Here is a 24390-nt window from a genome sequence, read left to right on the forward strand (position 1 = left end):
CAGATTGGAGCTTTAGAGCTTTTTGTCTTCGTGGTGCTTTTTTGTGTGTTCTTAGTTCAGTCATGAAACCTATGGTAGAGCGTATTAATGTGAGAAAATAATGAAATTTAAATGGTAATTTAGTAGTAGGAAGTGTGTGTGGATGTGCTAATGTAGATTTATTTTAAATAAGCCAATTTTAGAAGAATTCCCAAGAGGGGAGGTTTCACTGGCTTAGCTAGATCAATCTAAAAATTGTTTGAAGTTAAACTTGTCATGTAGATGAATAAGGCTTTAAAAGATAATTATTACTGGGGCCTTATTATATACCTTCTGAAACTTGTTTAGCCAGTGTTTACTATTAAAGGACAGACATCTATTCATGCAGAGGGTAAATTCCTATCTAAATGTTGCTGGGTTCTTGGCTTCGCTTCTCCTTTGATACTGAACTTACTCCATTGTCCTTTCATACGACTTGTGGTTTGCAGTGAATGCTCCCTTTCTGCTGGTTTTTATCACTCTCTCTTGGTTGTGTTCTCTTGCCCATCACACTCCATCGTTTCTGTAATCGTCATCATGCGGAGGACGAGACTTTGGGAGGCCAGGAGGTTTTTAGCTGTTGGTGAAAGGGAAGGTTTCTCAAGCAAGAATGTGTGTTACCTTCAGCTCTTTCTGACTTGATAATTTCTGTTGAGAAACCTAATGACAGAGATAGGTTTAAAAAGAAAACCCCCAAAACCCCCAACCTTTCAAACCACAAGCAAATAAAATGAAGAGTGAAACCCGAGGTCAGGTAGGAATGACAGTGCAGGAGAACGAAGGTCTTGGTGAATCAGAACAATTCTGTTTGGGAAGAGCATTTAATGAAGGAATGCTTAGGAATAATTCACATGGGTTCAGAATGTTTGCATAAGGGTGTGTTGTTTAAAAGTGAAAGCTTCATTCAGAAGGAGGAAGCTTCCCACCAGGGCAAGGAAGTGAAGCTTTATTGTTTGGGTCTCTCTATGTGATGAGAATACAGCAGTGGTGGTGCTTTCCTAATTATTTCTGACTTGCAAATCCCCTTTAATGTAAAATTACAGTGGAGGTTTAGGCCTCTCTGTAGGAAACTTATCTGTGCCTTTTCTCTTCAAACTTACCTTTCACAGGATCATTAAAGTAATGCACAGCCCAAAGAAGGGAATTTCCAGGATAAGGTGTGACATGGAGTAAGTTTCTGATAGGAGACAACTACCCAGAGAAAAAAATCAGTGGGGATTTGGACCTCTGTAGTAAGACGCCATTATTTGCAGTCTCCTCCCATGCTGTTGCTCTCACTTCTGTGGGGGCACAGTGCAAAGGCTGAGTTTTGGTTTGTATCAACTAATAAGAGGACTTTAGTTCCCTACAAGAAGCAGGTGGAGGAAAAAAAAAACCCAGCTGTAATAGGAAAACCCCAGTTCTCCCAGGGGAGTTGTGCTGAAAGCCTTCACTCCCATCGTGTCCCAGTTATTCCATGATTATGAACCTGCATTTTACCCCTCTTTTCAGTGATGCTGCAAACCACAGCCCTATCTCTTGAAAGGGCATTAGATGCTATTGGATCTCCTGCATGTTGGAGATGCTCCTCCAGCTGTTCTCGCTATCTAAAATGATAAAATAAAGCATAACCTCAGCTCTTAACTGTGACTGTTTTGAATCTAAGCCATGGAACAGTCATGTTTTTGTAGATTAATCCAGTGTGGGTATGGGAAAAGATTTCTTTTTCAAGGAGAGCATGACTGAGTTACAGCTCAGCCCTCGAGTTTTGGAAATAAGAAAACATTTTAGGTATGAAAACAACAATTTTATTTTTAGATTTTTCCATAAAAGTACTCCGAGCCAAAGCCTGTGGGGTAGGAATGTGCTCACAAAGGTACAGCACAAAATACAGCCATCCTAGCTTCTTGCTTTACTAAGCTGAGGCCAAATAATTTCTGTGTTTCGTTGCATTATATATAATGTGCCTACCACAGGAAACATGGATTTGAGGCCTCTGTGGTACCAGCTTCTAGCACACTAGAAAGACATACCAATGGCACGGAGTAAAGCCCAAGCCATTAGACCTTGTTAAGCTTGGAGCTTGTGTGCATGTGGGCAAGGATGTCTCTAATCATAGAGAAGGCCAGAGGAGAGGCATGGGATGGAGTGGCAAGGGATCTGGAAGGAGAAGGAGGAGAAGGGAAAAGTGTTGGCAGGGCGGTTGTGCTGATCAACAGCTCTGGTTCAGGTGATTTAATCATAGAATCACAGAGTAGTTTGGGTTGGAAAGGACCGTAAGATCATCCAGTTCCAACCCCCTGCCATGGGCAGGGACACCTCACACTAAACCATGTCACCCAAGGCTCTGTCCAGCCTGGCCTTGAGCACTGCCAGGGATGGAGCATTTCCACTTCTTTGGACAGCCTTTCCCAGTGCCTCACCATCCTCACAGTAAAGAACTTCTTCCTTATCTCCAGCCTGAACTTCCCCTGTTTCAGTTTGAACCCATCACCTCTTGTCCTGCAACTACAGTCCCTAATGAAGAGTCCCTCCCCAGCATCCCTATAGGCCCCCTTCAGATACTGGAAGCTGCTCTGAGGTCTCCACGCAGCCTTCTCTTCTCCAGGCTGAACAGCCCCAACTTTCTCAGCCTGTCACCATACAGGAGTTGCTCCAGTCCCCTGATTATCCTCGTGGCCTCCTCTGGACTTGCTCCAATAGTTCCATGTCCTTATGTTAAGGACACCATCTATCTAATTTATCCAGTGTGTCTGCTTGTGAGCTGTTACAGAGACCGCTTCTCACTATTCCTAATGGGGGAAGAGGAAAATCTGTGAAGCATGGAGACCTCAAGGTATAGAGGTGTCACAGGTGTACAGTACGATGGTGTAGTTTGATGTCGGTTTGTGCTTTCAGAAAGCGTTGAAATACTTAATTAATGCAGGAGATTTGGGCATAAGTACCCCTCACTGAGCTCAGTTCTGCAGCTGGCATAGACTGGAATGAGTGCTCTCCTTAGGACTGAATGCAAGCACGTGTTCGACTGATACTCACACCAAGCAGTTTGGAAATCCCAGTCTGTGTATAAAAAGTAAATATTACTGGCAGAGTCAATGCTGACGTATAAAGAACTCGTGGTTTACCAGCCTTGTAATGTCTTAAACAGGAAATAATTAAAACCAAAAGACAGTGGAGGTGGGTTATACTGTTTCCTATATACTTACGCAGTTCCAAGTGTCAGCTAATCAGAAGGAGGGGGAGCCAAGTTTCTTTCCTAACCAAAATGTAACATTTCAGCAAGCAAGGGGTAAGGGAAGGGTAATGTGGGATGATAAATACAGAATTTCTGGTCTTACCTTCTTAGGGGAGAAGCAGCAATGTAGAGAGGAATAAGTGCTGATGGGTGGGGGTTTTCTTTGCTTAGAAGATGTGTATATGCACTCCATAGGCCTTTTGGAGTGGCAGGGAACAGACTGTATAGAATGGAGGCATTACTCCTTGCGAATGAAGACATTACTATTGTATTCTTTATTTCAAATTGCCAGAGAAGGCATCTGGAATTAGTTCAACATCATGAATCATTCTGGTTAAGTGTGATAAATAGCACTAAGAACGTTCTCCGTTTCCCCCTTCATCGAGTAGAGGTTTGCCTGAAGATGGGAGTTTCTTTGTAGTTCTAATTCAACTGGGTTGCTGACTTGTGGGTAAGCCAGAAGCATCCCCTCCATTGTTTGCATGAGGCTTACTATTTGGATGACTTAATTCACCACTGCAGTTTGTAATTAAAAGCTTTTGTCTGCATCCCTTAAGAAGGATTTCAGTTGTACTTTGCAGTTCTGAGTGTAGGGATCACTTAAGCCACCTGGCTTGCTACGAGTGGGCATAGATGTGCTCTTCCACCCCTCATTCTGCTTGCAGGTGGCCGGTAGAATGGGGAGAAACTGTGTTAGTATTCAAAACCTTGGAGGATCGCTCTGAAGATGTAGGCCACAGGGCGAATGTACTGACACTTGGTGCCTTTTGCTAGTTGATGTTGTCCAGAAGAAGCCTGTGGGCTAGAAAGAACAATTCTTTATTTATTCCCTGCTGCTTTCTGCTGGAGCATTGATCTCTTCCTCTTTGGTTTTCTGGTATTTTGTTCTTAGTCTTTCACATATTCTTACTTGAAACAGGGTCATAATGTACAAAGCAAGATACATTTATGTCTTCTTTCTCCTTTTCATCTCTTGACTGCAACACCTGCTCACACCATTGGTGTCTGGGAGTCATTCTGGTCTCTGTGGATCATATCACCTCTGGCACTATGAAAGAGATCATGTCTCTTATTTTGCAGAGATCAAAAAGTAACCAAGATAACCAAAAGTGCTGTAGATCTGTAACTGATCATTTGTTCCAGGCAAAATAATCATACATTGGTTTGGGTTGGAAGGGACCCTTAAAGCTCACCTAGGTCTAACCCCCAACAGGCAGGGACGTCTTCCACTAGGTAAACGGGTTGACTTGAGAATTAACATTGCTTGAATTCTTTTGCAGTAAGTGACAATTAGTCAATAAAAACCATGTCTAGATTAGGTCTGCTGAATGTAATGAGATTACAGTTTGAAGCAGGGCTGTTTATCTAACACTGACTCCTTGGTAAAGTATTTGGTTTCATGCTTCAGCACTAAGAAGCAATCTGGTACAGTGGGATCCCTAAAACATCTGAGTCGTCATATATGGGACTTCAAATATGACCAAATATGAGGACTGCTCCCTTATTTTTGATCATCAGTGTTGAAGCAGCCCTAGCTCTGATAGCCCACCTTGGTATATGCAGTGTGCTGTGGGTAGAATGTGTGGAGGCTGCTCCCTGAGAGACCAGGAGACCCTTCAGAGGGGGGCTGCATCCAAAATTATGTGAAAGGCGTCATATTTGAATCCTTGACAATACGTGGGCACAGTTTATATATGGTCAGAGTGAGAGAAAATAACAGAAATGGAACATACGCAGAAAAAATTGGGAATGCAAGAAAATAGTTCCTGTGATGGTGGTGAGGCGCTGGCACAGGGTGCCCAGAGAAGCTGTGGCTGCCCCATCCTTGGCAGTGTTCAAGGCCAGGTTGGACACCGGGGCTTGCAGCAACCTGCTCTAGTGGAAGGTGTCTCTGCCCGTGGCAGGGGTTTAGAACTGGATGAGCTTTAAGGTCCTTTCCAACCCAAACCAGTCTGGGATTCTATAATTGTCTTTAAGGGTTGGCTTCCAAGTTTAGAGACCTGGGATGAGCAGGTGCTTGAGAGAGTGCAGGAGCAAACTGAATGTGATGGGGAGCAGAGACTCCCCCCATCCCCAAGTGATCTAACTGTGGGTAGCATTTTAGGGGCCATTCTAGGAAAATAACAATTTACCTGTGGGGTGATGCATGCGGTCTCATGCATGAAGTTGGTACAAATCCAGCTTGCAGGCATAGAGGTAAGCAAGGAATAAGTGAGCTTGAGCTTTAAGAAAAGGAAATGGTAGTCTGCAGGTCCAGTGATCCCGGTGGATGGATATGAGTGACAATGTAAATGCACATGCTGGAGCATGCATAGGTGTGTACAGCTGGAGGTGCAACCTGTTTCAAAGCAGAAATGAGGCTCTGGACAAATAAAGCATCATTAACAGTGCTACCTGTTTACTTTGCTACCAAGTTAAAAGAGAAGCAACCCTAAAATTGATTTTTGATGTGTCCAGTGACCATTTTGCTGTACAACTTCACTGTAGTGCAGGGAGTCCAGCATGTGGTTAGTGAGTTGTCCTGAATAGTCTTAGATATATATACTTCCTTTGCATAAAAAAGGTAAGAATTGTTTTTCCCATTTGCTTGTCACCTGTTTCTATTCCTTCCAATTGCTTCTCAGGTTATTTACTGGGCTCTACCAAGTATTGTTTTCGTAGAGGCTGCACTGTTAGCAGAACACATCATTAAATCCGACACAGTTAAGAACCTTCAGCAGTTGATGTCTAAGATAATGCTGGAACAGGCATTAGATGTAACCGAAGTTCTGCTTACATCAGTTCTGCTTCCCTCCGGTGCTTTCCTCATGGTTTGCTGAGTTTTTGGGGATAACCAGCAAGTCTGCTACCTTTATTTGTTGTGCATCATCTAATTCAGCAGTGTGTAGCTTCCCTGAAGAGCTTTCAGCTTCCATACTTTAAACATGCTTAATGAGCAGCTGAGACAGATGTAGAGGTTCCATATATAGAGAGAGAGAGGGAGAGAGAGAGAGAGACTCCTCTACCCCCATAATATCAAGAGCCTAGGAGCTGCAGCTTTAAGTCTTCCTTATCTCCTAGAGAACACTACCAGCCTTTCTCCTATCTTGCTCTAACGGTTCTTAACAGAAAGCCAGTGTGAAAGTTGAACTTCTTTATGAAACCCAGCCTGAAGACAGCCCAGAGATGTGGGTTTCTTTTGGTTTTGTGTTGGGTTTTTGGGGGGTTTGTCTGGTTAGGTCCTAAAAAGAAAAGGTTCATCTCCCTGTACTCCTTTTCTTGCTGTGATAATATATATATGTAAATAAAATACTTAAATTCTGTGAAGATCCTGTCAATGATTCATATTGGATGTTTCCCACATTCTTTTTGAATTCCTTCTATTATTTGTATTTGAATAGCTCTTTGTGGAGATCCTGTTTCCTGCAGCATGGGGTATCCCTTCTCCAAGTCTCCCATCCTCCCACTTCAACTTGCAGTCCCAAAAGGGGCCATTACCCACTTACAAGCCCAGTGACAGGCCACTGAGGTGGCTATGGGGAAGGAGACCATGGCATGCCAGGAGGGGCTAAAAGAGTCAGGTTTGTTTTGAAGAGAACACTGGTCTTCTGGTTGTCTGCAGCTACCAAAGGGGAAGCTATGGAGAAGACAGAGCCAGACATGTGGCAGGTGCACCAGAGCAGGGCAACGGGCAGAAGCTGGAACTTCCCAGTTGAGTAAAAGGCAAACTTACTTTGCTACAGGGATGATCAAACACTGGAACAGGTTAAGAAATGTTGTGGAAATTGTGTCCTTGAAGATACTCCAAACTTGACTGGAGAAGCCAACCAGGTCCCTGCCTATGATATTCTATGCTGATGGTACTGAGCACCTCTACAGCAGCTCCTGGAAAGCCCTTTCCAACAGACGTGTCTGTTCATTTGCCAGTCTTGATTGCTCTTAACTTGATCCTGATGAGTGTGTTTGTCATTTTCTTTGCTTCCTGCAGTTCTGGAGGCAAAATAGCTGATCGCTGGTTGAGGGCAAGTTACTAAACCCCATTTTTCCTATGGGGCAATGCCTCCTTTCTGTGTCTGTGTGCTGTAGCTGCCAATGAGTATGCACAATGGTTGCATAGTTGGTGCTGTCTGCAAGGCTGGGGTTGGCAAAGCAAGGTAGATCACATCAAGTGCTGCAGAACTGAGTTACATATTGAATTGCATTGACATTCTGGATGCAAACATGAAATTTGGCCTTTTCTTCAGTACTTGGGTATCAAGTCATCAGAGTACCTAGAATACTTTGAAATGCACATCTGTTACTGCACAGCAATATCTGAAAACACTTGTAGTGATGTTCCAGAAGAGCTGCCCTGTTGTCTGATACCAGAAACCTTACCTGAAAGTGGAGCTTCCAAATAAGGTTTCCTTCCTTCTTTCCTTCCTTCACCTTAGTTTCATTTAAAGACTATAGTTTTAGAAGAATGGTTTTAGAGACACATCCTATTGACCAACATAGGTTGCATTAGCCCAGTGCTAAAATATACCTTCAGTTGTGAAAGCATCACCTGATTATTAAATATGCGTTAGGACTTGCCACACAGGGAAACTTAGTGATATAATTACGCTGGTATAATTATGCTCAGATGATTTCCTGTATCAACAAGCCCTTAGATGCAACTAGTTTGGCCCCTTATTTAGTAACTCATTGGGCCTCTGACTGCACATGAAAATTGCATAATTCTTTGCTAAAGGAAAATGTCCATGTGCAAGTTTAGTGCTGACTGGCAATGCTGCTGGGTGCCGAGCAGAGCAGCAGGTAAGCTATAAGAAATGATGGGGAACGAAGGACGAAAGAAATCGTAGACTCATAGAATAGTTAGGGTTGGAAAGGACCTTAAGATCATCCAGTTCCAACCCCCTGCCATGGGCAGGGACACCTCACACTAAACCATGTCACCCAAGGCTCTGTCCAGCCTGGCCTCGAACACCGCCAGGGATGGAGCATTTCCACTTCTTTGGGCAGCCTGTTCCAGTGCCTCGCCACCCTCACAATAAAGAACTTCCCCTGTTTCAGTTTGAGCCCATCACCCCTTGTCCTATTGCTATGGTCCCTAATGAAGAGTCCCTCTCCACCATCCTTGAATCACAGGGTTTTAAGATTGATAACTCTGAATGTTTAGTTTATGTAAATCTGATGGATTTACATATATATGGATGGATATAATAGAAAGTCTGTTTTTTTAATGATAAAAGTAAGCCTTAAGACAGTATACTGGCACCTCCTTGCTCAATACCCAGCTTACCTTAATGCACACCTTTAAAATGGAGCTCCTGATGATCCCAGTCAACATATCAAGGCTGAAACATTTTCATAATTCAGGTTACCATCTGGCAAATGGGTGAGAAGCTTCTGATATCTACCATTTGGGTGTTCTGGTATATGAGTCTTCATGCTTTAATTCATTCTTCCCTTGACAGAGCTTTAAAATCCAGGTACGCATTTTCCAGTGCTTTGAAACACTGTCTCTGTGAAAGCATCATCTGTGTTCGTGAAGGGAGCCTTTGAAAAATGGGAATGGAGCAAATAACATGTGTTGGGGTATGAAGTTTGGCAGGTTTCCTTGGGCAGGGCATCACCCCAAGCTCCAGTGTGCCGCAGTATCCTCTGTAGCACTCCTCACCATGCTGTAAAACCTTCATAGTAGGAACCTTGGTGCTAAGAGAAGCGTTCTTACGTCTGTATGTCTTCTGTCACATTTAAGAGTGAGTGATGGGTGTTATGCAGTGCTTGAACAAGAAGTTGGGGCAGCTCAATCACTTTGAACACAGCAGTTGTGTTTTATGATTGAGACTCATGCTTTTTTCTTTGATAGGAAAGACTAATAACGCTCTATCCTCTCCACACCAAATTCAGTATTTTGTGACCCTACACTTCATGGTTGGGTGCTATAATACTTCTTTTACAAGATAGTTTGATTTTACATTCTTAATTTGATGCAGTAGTCCAAAAAGTGAATTCAGATCAACAGTAGTAATACTTAGGTTTTCCTCTTGAAGTTCAATTCACATCCCTCAGTTCTGTAGCTAACACATACGTGTCTGTTTTATGCGGCAGAAATATAGGTTGACTGCTTATCGGGTCAGTGCTGCTTCTTAATAAACAGCACTTATCTCTTTGAAACAACACCCTGCCCTAAATAAGTTTGTCTGGGGAGTTGAGCCAGAAATAGCTTCTTGGTTTTTATTGGATGGTAAAAAAGAAATCATTGGAAAAGAAGATACTTAACATGAAACTAGACGGTGGTGGTTGTCATGCATTCGGAGCAGCTTGGATCTTGGGGTTTTCTCTCCCTCACATGTACAGCTTGAAAGACTGTGTGATCACATCTTTCCCCAGGAGTCTGCTGTTCCCAGCATTTCTTGTTACTCTCAAAAGTGAATATATGCCCTCATTTGTATTTAGTTTGTCACTAAACTCCAGTGGAGGAATGTAATCATGCTGTTGAGCAACATGTGTTTGTGTTGATCCCTGAATGCAGATAGATACAGATATTGCAGATAGATGCAGATATTTACAGATAGAGGAGCTTCGTTGCACCCCTGTGAGAAGTACTAATCAATCCCATTTTAATATATAGAGAGGAGGACTTGTTGCTTAATTACAAAACTACTTAATTTTACAGCATAAAAAGGTGTGTGGGGGGTCCCCTCTTCAATGATGCTCTTCTTTATACTTCCAAATCTTGTAAGCTTCTCTGCATTTCTGAAAACTAGTCATGATGTACCAAATTTGGCACAGAAAAAGGAAGTGGAATTGGGATGTGGCAGTAGATACGGGAGCATTAGAAGGCATAGAAGTAGGCAGCAAGGAGAAGGGAAATGCTTACTGTTGATGATAGTTGACCAGGTAATGGTGGTAATGCAGCTAGGATGCAGTGTGTGCAGAAAATGAAATGTTAATATACAGATACCTGGAGCTTGGGCAGAAAACTGAAATAGGGGGATCATGGAATCATCAAACCTGTGGATTACCAAAAAACACAGAATAATGTTAATGACTAGGAAGTGGCTGTTATGGAAAGAAGAAAGTAAAGATGGAAGTGTAAGTGTAGTGACGAACTGCAAAGGTGAAGCAGGAGAACGGCCAAAATCATTGGTGGGGAGCCCCTTTTGATGGTAAATCATGGTAAAAAATGATGGTAAACCAGAATCTGGCAGAGTAGAAGTGAGTGCTTGTACATCCCCTAGATCAGATTTGGAGGTGGGTAACAGAAACCTTTGTGATATTGCAAGTATCAGTATTTGTGGGAGTATTTTTATATTGCTCTCCAGCTGATAAAGCTGTAAATAACTCGGTTACATGTCAGATCCACAGCAGAAGGTTCTTTCCACTTAATGACACAGAAACTGTGAATTTGTCATGCCAAGCAGAGGGATGTGGTGACTGTGGGGGCCACCTGAGGGAGTCAGTCACCTTCAGAATAATATGTGAAGTAAGCAGAGGTCCTCTAAGTGTTGGGAAATGATGAGAAATCCGTATCTTGGAAGTCAGGATGTGCAGGAATTCAGAAAAATGAAAACTCCTAAAGGTTGAGCTGAGTTATGAAGATACGAAGACAGGCTGAGACAGTTGGGGCTGTTCAGCCTGGAGAAGAGAAGGCTGCGTGGAGACCTCAGAGCAGCTTCCAGTATCTGAAGGGGGCCTGGAAGGATGCTGGGGAGGGACTCTTCGTCAGGGACTGTAGTGACAGGACAAGGGGTAACGGGTTCAAACTGAAACAGGGGAAGTTTAGATTGGATATAAAGAAGTTCTTTACAGTGAGGGTGGTGAGGCACTGGAATGGGTTGCCCAGGGAGGTTGTGAATGCTCCATCCCTGGCAGTGTTCAAGGCCAGGTTGGACAGAGCCTTGGGTGACATGGTTTAGTGTGAGGTGTCCCTGCCCATGGCAGGGGGGTTGGAACTGGATGATCTCAAGGTCCTTTCCAGCCCTATTCTATGATTAGAGTCAGCAAGGTATTTCAGCCTGCCTTTCGGGATGTGAATGGCAAAGGTCAGATGCAGATGGGCTGCTTGCGGTGAGCACTTGAGTTTTCGGTAGGAGCTTTTGTTTGAAAACTAAGATGTTTTGCCTCATTTTCCAGTACAGGTGTTGACACTGCAAAGGCAAGGTGGATGACTTGTAAGAATGATACTAAAATGAGAATTTTGGTGTTTGCATTGAAAGCAAAACTGAACGAGTTGATGGACTTAAATTGGGGAGGCAGAAAAAGCCTTTATCACAGAAACGTGATGTTTTGGGTCATAGAAATTACAAGTATTTAGGAACAAGCATCTTATACATATCAATTGAGATAGTGTTGGAGGATCACAGACTTTAATGGTAATGCTAAAGAAAGGGAGGGGAAAAATCCCCAAATTGAACCTTTGTAATGTGACATCAGAAGGGTGTATGGCTCAGAATGCATTTGGAAGTTCTGAAACAAGCTTCCCGAAGTAAAATAAATGAGAAAACCTAAGAATCTTTTAAATAGAATAACTAACCCCCCCCCCCCCCCCCCCCTTCATATTCCCAGTGTCAAACCAAACTGTCTGGATTCTGATGAAATACCTGTATGTGAGGAAATTGGTGCTGAAAGTCAGATTAGTAGAATGGTAAAAATAAATGAGGAGGTTGAGGCCCCCAACGCAAGAGGGATGTGGAGCTGTTGGAACAAGTCCAGAGGAGTCCACGGAGATGCTGCGAGGGCTGGAGCAGCTCTGCTCTGGAGCCAGGCTGAGAGAGCTGGGCTGATTCAGCCTGGAGAAGAGAAGGCTCCTGAAGGGGAGACCTGAGAGCAGCTCCAGTGCCTGAAGGGGCTGCAGGAAACCTGGAGAGGGGCTTTCGACAAGGGCCTGGAGGGACAGGCCAAGGGGAATGGCTTTAACCTGCCAGAGGGGAGACTGAGATGAGCTCTTAGGCAGAAGCTCTTCCCTGTGAGGGTGCTGAGGCGCTGGCACAGGGTGCCCAGAGAAGCTGTGGCTGCCCCATCCCTGGCAGTGTTCGAGGCCAGGTTGGACACAGGGGCTTGGAGCAAGCTGCTCTAGAGGAAGGTGTCCCTGCCCGTGGCAGGGGGTGGAACTGGATGAGCTTTTGAGGTCCCCTCAACCTAAACCATTCCATGATTCTGTCATGAGTGGGAAACTGGCCATGGGGAGTGTTGAAGGATAAAATGGGAAATGATGCTACTGAGGTTGGGAAGAGTCTTGTTCATTATTTCATTAATGATCTTTACATAAATGTTAGGAATAAGTACCTGAAATTTCATCATGGGGCATATGAGGCCTTGTCCACACAAGGAGGACCTGAGCATCATGCAGAATAAAGCAGGATAATAGGTGGTGGGTTAAAAAATTATCTATTAAAGCTCATGTAGCTGGGAGTTAGTAGTGAGCTGAGAGATGGGCACGTGTCTGACTGGTCACTGATGGGGAGAAGCTGCCGTGAACAAGGCAGTGGTACAACAGGTAAATCCAGTTTAGGGCTTACTAACCTTCTTTCCAATTCAGAGATGAAAGTATCAGTGTGGCTGTGCTGGACCTTGATGGGACCTCATGTAGTGTAACAGTTGCTCTTGTTCAGGAAGGATGCACTTTAAAAGGAACTGGAAGGATGAGAACGAAGCCTTGTTTGTGGGAAGACACTGGTAGAAGTAGTATAGGCTAGAATGAAGAATTAAATGAGAATTTGTTTAAGATCTTAAAATGCAATAAGGAATATTTAATCTTAAGGTCAGTGAGTGTAACCTGACAGTGAATAAATAAGCATGGAAGGATGTTTCTGAGCATGAGAGCACCACATTCCTGGAACAGCTTTCCAGTAGGGAAAGCAAGGGTGGAAAAGTGGTGACTGATGTGCTAATGAAGGGATGTGTATTATTTCTGGTGCTAGCAGAGGACTGAATGGGATAAACCCAGGAAACCACACCTCGAGTTTTACATAGGGAATGAGAAGCCTCCTGTGTTATTTCACACACAAAGATTTTGCTGCTAGTTGTTAGTGTTCTAGAGGGTGGAAACACTGAGTACTGATGCTGCAGGAGTTTTGGGTACTCAAGTTGGTACCTTATGTGCTTCTCTGTGAATTTTTAGTGGAATTTCCTAGATTGCAATAACCACAAGCAGCTATTTTGCTTCTGCTTCACATTGTCTAATCTATGGCTGATGTCAGAGCTCAAGAACACAGTACAGCAGACTATTTGCTCTATTTCCTTCCTGTTTATAGGAAGCAGTAGGTTACAGTTTAATGCATATCATTTTCCAGAGAGCTGTAACATGTAGGAATAGCTCCTGTGCTGTATTCACCTCTTTGACAGGCTGTGCAGTATGGTCATTAGAGCAAAATACATATGGCTGAAATGCATGCATTGTAGTTGCTTTAGATGCATGCAGCTCATCCAGATGTGATTGCAGAGGTGGTTTAAGTGGCAGGAACTCCATTCTTATAGGTGTTTTCTCAGATAAATGTGGTTAGGTGAATGGCTTTGGTGTGTGGTTTGAAACTGAGGTTCTTCCCTGCAAAGGAGATCTGGTTCTCACTTTGCCAATGCCCACTTGGTCTCTAAAATTCCCACCTCTTCCTATACTTGTAGTATAGGAAAACGCAACTGATTCTAAGGTTTTGTTCAGTAATCGGGGCTTGGTGAACTACCACAGGGAGAAGACAGAATTCAGGGACTCCTAGGAGCAGTGGGTTCTTTTGAGTCATGTTTTTCCCCCAGTTTTTACATTGTTTAACAAAAGTTACTGGTTTAAATGTGCTGTGCTTCTCATTGTTCAAATAGCCTGTAAATGTGTTTAACTGCCAGTTTGGTATAACTGATAGCTAATTTGTACTTGCTTTATTTTCAGTGCTTGCACCTCCTCCACCGTTGCCACCACCAGTACAGGGATATGCCTTTAAACCCCCTCCTCGACCAGATTTTGGCACTTCTGGGAGAACAATCAAACTGCAGGCCAACTTCTTTGAAATGGACATTCCTAAAATAGATATCTACCATTATGAATTGGATATAAAGCCAGAAAAATGCCCTAGAAGAGTTAACAGGTAATAACTCTGCTTTGCTTTTCCTCAGTTTTCCTTTGAAATGCTGGAGAGTGTGTTGTCTTCACTGATGGCTTGCAGGATGTGTCTGTCTTCAAGTCGTTGTTTGTGCTGATAGCTTCCAACTTGGCATATCCATCAACAGGCTTCAAGTCTTTCTGTACCAATTCAAGATTTGAGTGTTAATCGTCCCTTATTTTGATTGAACTTGTCAGCATCTTAAGATGCTGCTGATCAAAGCCACTGTGACAGATGGATAAAGTGTACTAACTCTAGTGGAGTGAGGTCAGTATAAGCCAAGTTGATAAATACGATTCTTCGTATTGCTTGGTTAAATATTGAGTGCAGTTGGCTGACAAGTCCTTCAGCAGGGAGCTGGTGTTACCAGCTTGTTTTTCTAACTTCCCCTGCTGACAGGGGGAGGCAAAACCCACTTGTTTGTGCTGCTGCAATAACATCGTGGAGGGACTAAGAAATTATCCTTCATTAGTGGATTCTATATAAGAAAAAGATATGCTTCTGAAAACAGATAGCAAGGTGAAAACATGGATCAGTTGGTGAAGGAAACAAGCAATTAGGTGTTGCGTTTTGCATATGTGCCCTATTAGTCAGTGTGGTAACCTCATTGACTTGAAAGAGTGGTGTTGCCAGAAGTGAAACTTGAAAACAAGACTTGGCAATAACTAGAAACCACAAGTGTCATCATCGTAGCTACCTGCATCTTGACTGTGGAGGATCGGAATGGTGTGTTTCTGTATTCAAGAGCAAAACCTTTCCTTATTAGAAAAAGAGCACATGGGTGGGATATGCAGTCGGGAACATGAGCGAAGTGTGGAGCCACTTGAATGCCAACGTTTTCTTAATGTGAATTAAGAAACTGGAGTACATTATCAGCTGCAATAGTAAAGAATCAGTAATGCTTCATTTTCATAAAGCAGCACCACTGCTCTTTGCTGTCCTTTTTTGATCTATTACCAGTTTAATTTTTAAGCTAGTTGAGAAGTGAATTCAATTTTAAAAGCAAACACTTGTAAGTGTATTAAGCCAAACTCTCTCTTTGCCCAGGGGCAACCCTGCTAATTATACTGAGCTCCTCTTACCACATTGGGGCACTGAAAAGTGTTTGCAGCACTCAGTTTTTTCATAGTGGGAGCCATGAGAGGTTTGCTTTCATTAACTGATACCCCTGCCACCAGCTCCAGCCCTGGCAATTGCTGCTGTCTGGTGCAGATTGTCAATGTTACATAGCTTCTCTGGGAGCTAAGTGCTGCACTGCTCCTGGGTGTTGTGGCTCAGTGTGGTCACCCCCATGATGGTCCAGCGTGTGGGTACTTGCTCACCAATGGCAGAGAGCTTAATTATTAAATCGTAAAGCATTTTTTCTCACTGAAGAGGCAGATTATATTCAGTAGCAAGTTCTCTCTCAGCTGACAGCTTCTGACCTGCTCTGCTTTGTCAGGTTAATCACTCCCTCTGTTGTGGTAACAGGAGCAAGTATAAATCTACATATATTAAATGCCTTTTGCAGTAGACAGAGATGTCATAAATGCATTTGTCAGTGGTATGGTGCATATTTCTCGGCGCAGTGTCGGAAGAATACAAATTGGATTCACTTAATGAAGTGTATGTTTTATTTCTTTTAAGTGCTTATGCCTCTGTGTCCTGTAGATGTACGTGTACACACCTGTGCCTGTGTTTGTGAGCTCTGATCTTTCAGTCCTACATGGATACCTGTATTTTTATGTGTACTTATACATATGTATATAGGATTATGCAGTGCAATTCTAAATTCTATTTATTCATCTGGCTTATGTTTTTCTAGTATTTTTGGTTATATAATTCAGATATATATTTATAGTAAATAGTTCTTGTCATTACTTTATATATTGTAGCCTCTAGAAAGGATGGAGGGAGATTTTATGTTCATTTACACTGCTCCCTCATCTGTCCCAGCTTTGTCCTTCAGTTTTATGCTATAACTTACTACAGCTTGGACTATGGCCCTGCAGACCCGCTGCAGGGATGTGTACATGGAAATTCCTTACTGAGACGGGAGCTGGAGCAGGACTGGGAAACACACAGCTGAGACAACGTGGTGTTGTGCCAGACTAATACAGTCTGGCGACAGTTTGTGTCTTGCAGAAAGGCCAGATCTATTTGCATAGTTAGATAGAGTGGGCAGTGTCAGTTTGGTTCTGCTCCGTGGATGCCTTTGGTTTAATTCAGGACAGTGAGGACTCATCCAAGGTTCAAGATGAACTCTGCAGTCGCTGGCCCCAGGTTCTTGCTGTGTTTGCATGATCTCAGTAGAATAGTAAGTCCCAAAGGGCTGAAGTTAGTGAATCGGTAAATCCATCTTCCTTTAACTTCACAGAGAGAAAATAACTTAGTTTTTAGTACGCTTTCTCCACCCACAGCTGAGAACCACCGTTGCTGAATGTGGTTTACAGCTTGAAAAGCTTAAGCAGAAGTGTTCGTTTTTATATGAAGTAGTTCACAATCGGAAGAACTTGCTCAGTGAGAGAATGGGTTTTCCATTGCTCAGTCCTTAACTCAAGCTTGAAAAATACCTCCTTCCTCCCACCCTCCAGTTTAGGTACTTGTTCAGACACTGCAGACCTGAGGCAGGTATTACTGGGTCAGGTTTTACTCGTACTTCTCTGGAGGTCAGGCAAGTTTCTTTCAGCGGTCACATCTTGTCTTAAAGCCTTGGGACACAGCAAAGAAATTGGCAATTGAAAAAGTCTTCCTTCTTTTCTTGACTGAATTCAGCGTTTCATCTCAAAGTTTTGCTGTAATACCTAGCTGGGTGCTGGGTTAATGACCTTTCCAACTCAAGGCGTATGAAATAGTCACCTGCAGCATATCTGAGCTGCTGTTTGACAGCAGCACTGTGGTTTCCTTTCTCTGTCACTTTAACCACTTCATGCCCTTTTGCCCCAAGCTGTGCGTTAAGGATTTTGGAGGCAGCATTTTGCAGACTGCTGATGGCTTTCAGATTTTTACAGCCTGAAGGGTGTCTCTCTGGGACATTTTGACCAAGGACCTTTGGCATCAAAGGGTGCTGTTTTACCAACAGCCCCCTCATCAGCCGGTGAACTGCTTTGCATGACCAGTGTGTAAACACTGTGGTTTCACAATGACTTTGTGAGTGGTTACCTCATACAAACACACAACCTAATTCCACTACACTTAAATGAATGTGTATTTTTAATATGCACAGGTCCCAGTGACTGCACATAACCAGTTTTGTTGGAGGGAGCCCGGTTCTGCTGCGTACAGGAAAATACTGCATTTAAAAGTGAGCTTTTTTAGCGCAATGCAGAAAGTTTGCATATCACTCATCACAGAATTATCGTCCTTACACTTAAGGCTGTAAGCTTGGATTTGAAAGCTTCTCCAGCTGCTGAGCTTTTGGTCCGTGATCCTCTGCAGAAAGGACTGTAAGGTGGGGAGCAGAAGCCCCAGGAGAATACCAAGCACCTCTCATTTTGAGTTTGAGAGAGCACAAGCTTTCGCTTTACCACTTTCAGTAGATCACAAAAAAGAGGAAGGAAAGTTTCAATCTGAAACAGCTAAAAATAGTTGCTTTAAGAAAACAGTTTAGTCTGTGAAAAGGTTGCTTTGATTCAGATCAGTCAAACAAATCTTGCCTTTAATACCCCGCAGTGGACAACCCTTTCATTTACCTAATGCCTCTATTCATAAATATTAGTGTTAGTGTTCATCTGCTGCTTCACGTTAGAAGTCAAAAGCTGAATTAACATTTTCTTTTTATATTTTCAGGGAAATAGTGGAACATATGGTTCAGCACTTTAAAACCCAGATTTTTGGGGATCGCAAACCAGTGTTTGATGGAAGAAAAAACCTTTATACTGCTATGCCGCTTCCCATTGGGAGAGATAAAGTAAGTTTTAAATAGAAAAGTTTCCAATTGGAGATTTTAAGGTAATATTTGCAGAGCCTTTCTAACAACTGATCAAAACTGATTTTCTGTTTCTGGAATAGACCTATCCTTCTGCTGCTGCTTTGCTCAGAGTGTGGTTTGCCAGGACAGGAAAAGTGAGCTTGTTGCAGTCAAAGGCGGTCATTCCCCTTCCCATATCCTTCTTTCCTGCCTCTCTTTCTCCCCACTTGCATGGTTTCTTCTGGTTTAGTGAGCTGGATCAACTGCCCAAGGCAGCGGACAGGCTCTGTGCTGGCACTGCAGAGAAAGTGAAAGCACAGTTGGGTTGGGAGAGGGGAGCAGAAGCTGTTGTGTCAGCTCCTTAATCTCATCAAAGCCCACTGTAAGCTGATTCTTGCTCTCCACTAGCTGGGAGAAACTCCTCCATCCCTTCATTGCCTCTGTGGAACCTCTTCCCTAATCCTTTACGATGTGAAAGCCGCATTAATTTAAACTACACAGGTTGAGACCTGCTACCTTAGCCCTGGGGCAGTTGAAGAGGACTCGTGTGTTCTGTTTCCCAGCTCTGTATGTGGGGCAGTGGCCTCTCTGGTCACTCTGGTTGTAGCAGCAAAGAGTACCCCTATCTGTGCCCATTGACTGGTGAAGTAGAAGGGGCTGTGTTGGAACACAAACTCTATAGAGTAATTAAGCCTACACATCTGTGGTCTAGTATCAGATTGGATTTTCTGTGGCCTTGTTTATTTGCATGAACACTTGAAGACAGTCCTTCTTGTTACATGTTTGTAGCACAGTAATTCCCATTTTTGGGAATGGATCCATATGGTTCCATAGAATTTGACTGCCACGTAGGCAGCAAAAAGAGAGAAAGGTAAATAGCAATGTGGAAAATTGCTTATGTGATTAAAACTGTGAAAAGAGCTCACCCAAAATCCAGTAGCAGTGTGCTATAGAGTAGCTCTTGCTATCTTTTGCTGTCTCATGTTGTATCCCTGTGCAGTGCTTGACATAGTTCTACCTGTATCAAGCTCTTGATCACATATGTGTAAATTTAATTTCCCCCAAATATATTTAAGTGCGTGTCATGCAGTAAAGGTCAGTCTCTATTCTAGTCTGTTATTTTTCATTAACCGATAAGGTGGCATCTGGGAAAACTCTAAAGGAATCATTAAAAGTATTAGAGATTATTCCCCCCCCCCCCCCAATTCCACATACTGTATTCCAGTTCCTACAGATCTGCCCATATATTTTACAACAAGTTGGAAGTTCTGCATTAAATCAGTAAAGGCAAATAGAAAAACAGTTTATGGAGGATAAACAAACTGAGATCAAAATAATCCTTGGATCTGATGAAAGTGTGACCCTACTCTGATTAGGAACTGCATAAGATGCCTTCCTCCCTCTCCTGTTCCTTCTGTGCCTGAATGTTGCTCATCAAACAGGACTTGATTCTTGATGTTTTGGATTTTAAAGCCCAGATCTACTAAATCATACATGGTAAAAATGAAGTTGAATTGCAGTATCAGCAGGAAATCCTTTTGATGCCCCAATACCTTTGTGTCCTTGCAAGTGAGTGGTGCGAGGTAGCTTGTACCTGGGAAGAGGCTGGCTTGAATGATTGTGTTCACCATTTTCGGTGGGACAGGATTATCCAGCCAAAGAGATGATCATTTGCAACAGATGGTCACTGAGGAGTCTTTATAGTGGAGGTTAGCACAAGATGGTTCAGAGAGTTTCATCTGTAGCTCATTTCTAGGCTTACTTTTAATAAACTCCTGTTTTTCCCTGTTGCTCATGGGATGTAGGACTTTGGTTGTTCAGCCATACATAGAATCATAGAATAGTTAGGATTGGAAAGGACCTTAAGATCATCAAGTTCCAACCCCCCTGCCATGGGCAGGGACACCTCACACTAAACCACGTCACCCAAGGTTCTGTCCAACCTGGTCTTGAACACCGCCAGGGATGGAGCATTCACAACTTCCCTGGGCAACCCATTCCAGTGCCTCACCACCCTCACAGTAAAGAACTTCTTCTTTATATCCAATCTAAACTTCCCCTGTTTAAGTTTTAACCTGTTACCCCTTGTCCTGCCGCTACAGTCCTTAATGGAGTCCCTCCCCAGCATCCTTATAGGCCCCCTTCAGATACTGGAAGGCTGCTATTGAGGTCTCCACGCAGCCTTCTCTTCTCCAGGCTGAACAGCCCCAACTTTCTCAGCCTATCTTCATATGGGAGGTGCTCCAGCCCCTGATCATCCTTGTGGCCTCCTCTGGACTTGTTCCAACAGTTCCATGTCCTTTTTATGTTGAGGACACCAGAACTGCACACAATATTCCAGGTGAGGTCTCACAAGAGCAGAGTAGAGGGGCAGGATCACCTCCTTCGACCTGCTGGTCACGCTCCTTTGGATGCAGTCCAGGATGCATATGTTGATGTTACTACCCTGGAGCAAAGAGCTAATGAAGGTAAATCTTCAGCTGGTTTAAATAGGATGTGGGGAAATGTAGCTTAATGGGGGAATATTTTAAATGGTGCTAAATTGGTTTAAGCATGATTTAAACCAGTATAAATCTTGTAGGCTTTAGGACTTTCCTCTGGCACAATTAGATTAAGTTTTGTTGATGGGGTTTTCTGGCTGTTCTGTACATAACAAATGTAGCAAGTTTGCTGCACATCTGATTATATTTAGGTTCCTATTGAAAAGATCCATGAACCTACAGTGATTAATAGGTGATCCTTAATCTCAGTAGTAGAAGACCTTGATTTACTTGCAGTGTACATCGCTAGTGGAAGAACTGATGCTAAACAGAATGCTGACACCAGATTGCCAACACGTTTCCCTCCTGTTGCTCTTTAACTTAATTAATGGACTTTGTCCTTATCTCTTGTCAGTAGTGGCTGTTCTGGGGTTAGTTTGGTTCTTTTGTCCTTGCTGACAACCCTCTTCTTTTACAACTTCTGCTATTACATATTCTCTGCCTGGCCTTCATGATTATCATCTCTGTTTTCATTCCTTCCGTAGTGTACCTTATTTTCAGTCTTTAATTCCTTCATTTCTTTAGACCTTTGGAGATAAATATGGAATATGTAAATAGTAACAGAATATTTTCTTAGTTTTTAAGGAGTATTTTCAGTCTAGGAGCTGGAATAGAAATTCTCCAGTCTTGGGCCTTTTATTTCCTCCAGGGTCCTGGATACTGCAACACAGGTAGTCCTGCTCTACGTCTTTTTTCATGCCACTGCAATGAAGGAGTTCTGTAAATTGAAACCAGGAGGGGGGAAATAAAAGTAAATATTTTTTTTTTTTAGATTAAGGGTAGCAAAGCTGTTAATAATCAGAGCAGTTTTGCATTAACAGTATCAGGAGTAACAGAAAATATGAAACTTGATTTGGAGGAGATGTTTAGAGGAAAATACAGTTCAGGTGTGACAGATGTTTTCCATCTGCTCTAAATAAGATGCAAGTTGAAGACCTTTTGATGGTGTGGTGGGAAATGAATGCTTCACAGAAGGCTTCCAACTTTTGCCAGCTGAAAACCTGTACCTTTATTTGCACAGCTTTCCAGCAGAGTAACCTTCTGGGCCAGATTCAGACCAGTGACCCCACAATTAGAGCCTGCAGTTCCCATTGCCTTCCCACAGCCATACAGCTCCTTCCTCTGCTCAAGTCTCCTGGTGAATGGTGTTTGTATGGGAGGAGGGATGTGACTGTAATACTGATTTGGTGTGCACACTCTAAACTGTGAACTCGTCTTTTTGCATACAGGAACGCTTGTTATTTGTGTTTCATCTTTCCTTCCTATTGTTTGACTGGGGAAGCTAACTGTCGCCGAACACCAGCTGATTGCATATATTAGCTTGCTGTTATCCATGTATTATATTTGCTAGCCCACTAATTACAGTTTGTCTGTTAAGTGGATGCCTTCTATATGTAAATTGTGAGCTCCCTAGGACAGGAAAGTACACTGGTTTTGTTTATATGCAATACAAAGGATACTGTGATCTTGTTATTCCTTATAGTCACTCCCAGTACTGCTCATCGCTTCAGACAAGCCTTCATTTTAGTCAGTTTAAGAACTTTGTGGTGCTCAGGCTTTCTTTGTTTTAATAAAGAGGAGAAATGAGCATTACAACTAATTACAAGTCATTAGCTGAAGTATTTTACCAAGATGTAGTTTGCCAGTGGTTTTTTAGACACAAAATTCTAAGTAGGGCTTGACATGTCAAAGGAGTGCCCCTGTTTGCTGCCTGATAGCATCACTGCATTGCTACTACTTTGGGGCCGTCATTTATTCTTTCTTTGGTACTTCAAAATGAGAGGGTTTGGGGTTGATGGGTTTTGTGGGGGTTTTGTTTTGTTTGGGGTGTGTTATTTGACCTTTTCTTCTTTGAAAGGTCCTGTTGAATTGTATTTTCTCCTGTTTGAACTGTGTCTACAGTAATAGTATTTAAAGCCCTCTGGTGCTCTAGAGAGTGAGTACCAGAAATACATGAATCTTGGCAGGTAGTGACAGACCAGGTTTTACTTCAGGTGTGCAGGAGCTGACTTGAGCTGTGATGCATTGCAGTGTGTTAGGTATCTGAAATCAGGTTATCGGATCTTCACAGAGACCTCCCAGTTGATATGCAAGCACTCCCAAATTATAATGTTGACTCAAAGGAGGAGGTAGGTGCCAGCTGGGAAGCACGCCCGCTCTCTGAAATGCACCTTTGGAAAGATCTACCTGTAAAAAGAGGCTGTACCTGATGTGTATTGTTTCTTCATCATTGCTTTTTGTCTATTCCCATGCCTTATAGCGCTGTGTAGAGGAATCCATCGTCTCTTCCCTTTTCCCCTTTAAATGGAAAGAATCATCTTGGTTTGTTGTTTGGCATTGTTGCAGGTGGAGCTGGAGGTCACGCTGCCAGGAGAAGGAAAGGACAGAATATTTAAGGTGGCTATAAAGTGGATGTCCTGTGTGAGTTTGCAGGCATTACATGATGCTCTTTCTGGTCGGCTGCCGGGTGTCCCATTTGAAACCATCCAGGCACTGGATGTAGTGATGAGGCACTTGCCTTCCATGAGGTGAGGGGAAGACCTTGACTTCGTTTAGTTGGTGGTTTTGTTATTTGAATTGTTTTAGTGGCTTTTTGGGTAGGATGTGCTTTCATAGCTCAACTAAAGCAATAGCTATCTAGCAGATGGCATGCTCAGGCAAGAGGCAGTGCAGTGATTTTCTGCTCATTCAGTGGAATTAGTAACCTCCAGCCTTGGACGCAAGACACTTTCCGCACTGGTGTTCAGTCTGTGTGCTCTCAGGTGAGGGGTGCCCTGCCATCTCTCATACCCACTTCTCTGTATACCTCAGAGAAGGAAGCTTTCCCCGAGTGGAAAGTAGTTGGAGATTGATGGATGTGTGAGGGTGGCTTTAAAACTTGTTACCCTATTCTGTGTGTCCTTGGGCAGATGTTACTGCTGGTTTTGTATGAAGGACACTGTGCTGTAGGGGAACATTAATGTCACTCACTATAGCTCTTTTTATAGAAAGGAAAATAATTGGGTTTTTTTCTTTCCAAGCAAGTGGAATCTACAGCGTTTGCAGCCAAACCCAGGAGATACTGGGTTTAATTCAGCTGCCGTGAAACAAGTTGCTGAAGACCACTGATCGAACTGCATTCAGTTGGAAAGTAAAGAACAAAATAGGGCTGAACTTTCCCATTTTGAAGGGCTAAATAGGGAAAATGAGTTAAATTTATGTAAAGATCTTTAAATAGCCTTACAGTACATTGACTTTATCTGCTTATTAGGGATTAAACAAAATCACTTTAGTCAAGTTTTGTAACACAGAAAACAGCCGAGATTTGTTAGTCACACATCTTTGTTCAGAGAACCATACTGGCTCTGGGTTTGATTAGTTTAATGTTAGGTGTGCAGTGCTGAATTTCCATGGAGAAAGATGCCTCAAAAATATCTGTTAAATCAGTTGTTTTCCGTAGATTTCAGGGGAAGCAGTGCATAAGTAAGAGGAGAGTTTATTTTAGTGTTGCTTCAATAGCAGGGATGTTTAATTATTTTCTCACTAAAGCATAACTGATTTTTCTAATAGAATACCAAATAAAAGCATAGCTGAATTTTTAGTAAGAGTACAAAAGATGGTTTTAGCGCTTTTTGTTTGAACTAGTAGGCATAATAAGGAGTATACTGAAAATAGATTTAAACAATTATG

The 24390-nt window shown here is 42.8% G+C and overlaps 2 protein-coding genes across 4 annotated transcripts in view; one reads left to right on the top strand and one right to left on the bottom strand.

The window, feature by feature from the left end:
- DENND3 (DENN domain containing 3) overlaps positions 1 to 24390 on the bottom strand; it is a 410308-nt gene that overhangs the window by 341358 nt on the left and 44560 nt on the right. The window lies entirely within an intron of this gene.
- Positions 1 to 24390, top strand: part of AGO2 (argonaute RISC catalytic component 2) — a 53922-nt gene that overhangs the window by 8690 nt on the left and 20842 nt on the right. Inside the window, exons 1-4 of one of the 3 annotated variants that reach the window (XM_061447670.1) lie at positions 5250 to 5428; positions 14082 to 14277; positions 18061 to 18181; positions 23065 to 23249. In XM_061447670.1, coding sequence (XP_061303654.1) covers positions 5389 to 5428; positions 14082 to 14277; positions 18061 to 18181; positions 23065 to 23249 — 542 coding nt within the window. In that variant the 5' untranslated portion in view covers positions 5250 to 5388. Of the gene's footprint in view, positions 1 to 5249; positions 5429 to 14081; positions 14278 to 18060; positions 18182 to 23064; positions 23250 to 24390 lie in introns of those variants that run through there. The other 2 variants (XM_061447671.1, XM_061447672.1) reach the window with 2 other exon arrangements.

This window comes from Pezoporus flaviventris, unplaced genomic scaffold (genome assembly GCF_033815535.1).
Source record: "Pezoporus flaviventris isolate CSIRO_AGI_PZ_B2104156 unplaced genomic scaffold, CSIRO_AGI_Pfla_v1 ptg000007l, whole genome shotgun sequence".
Taxonomy (NCBI): domain Eukaryota; kingdom Metazoa; phylum Chordata; class Aves; order Psittaciformes; family Psittacidae; genus Pezoporus; species Pezoporus flaviventris.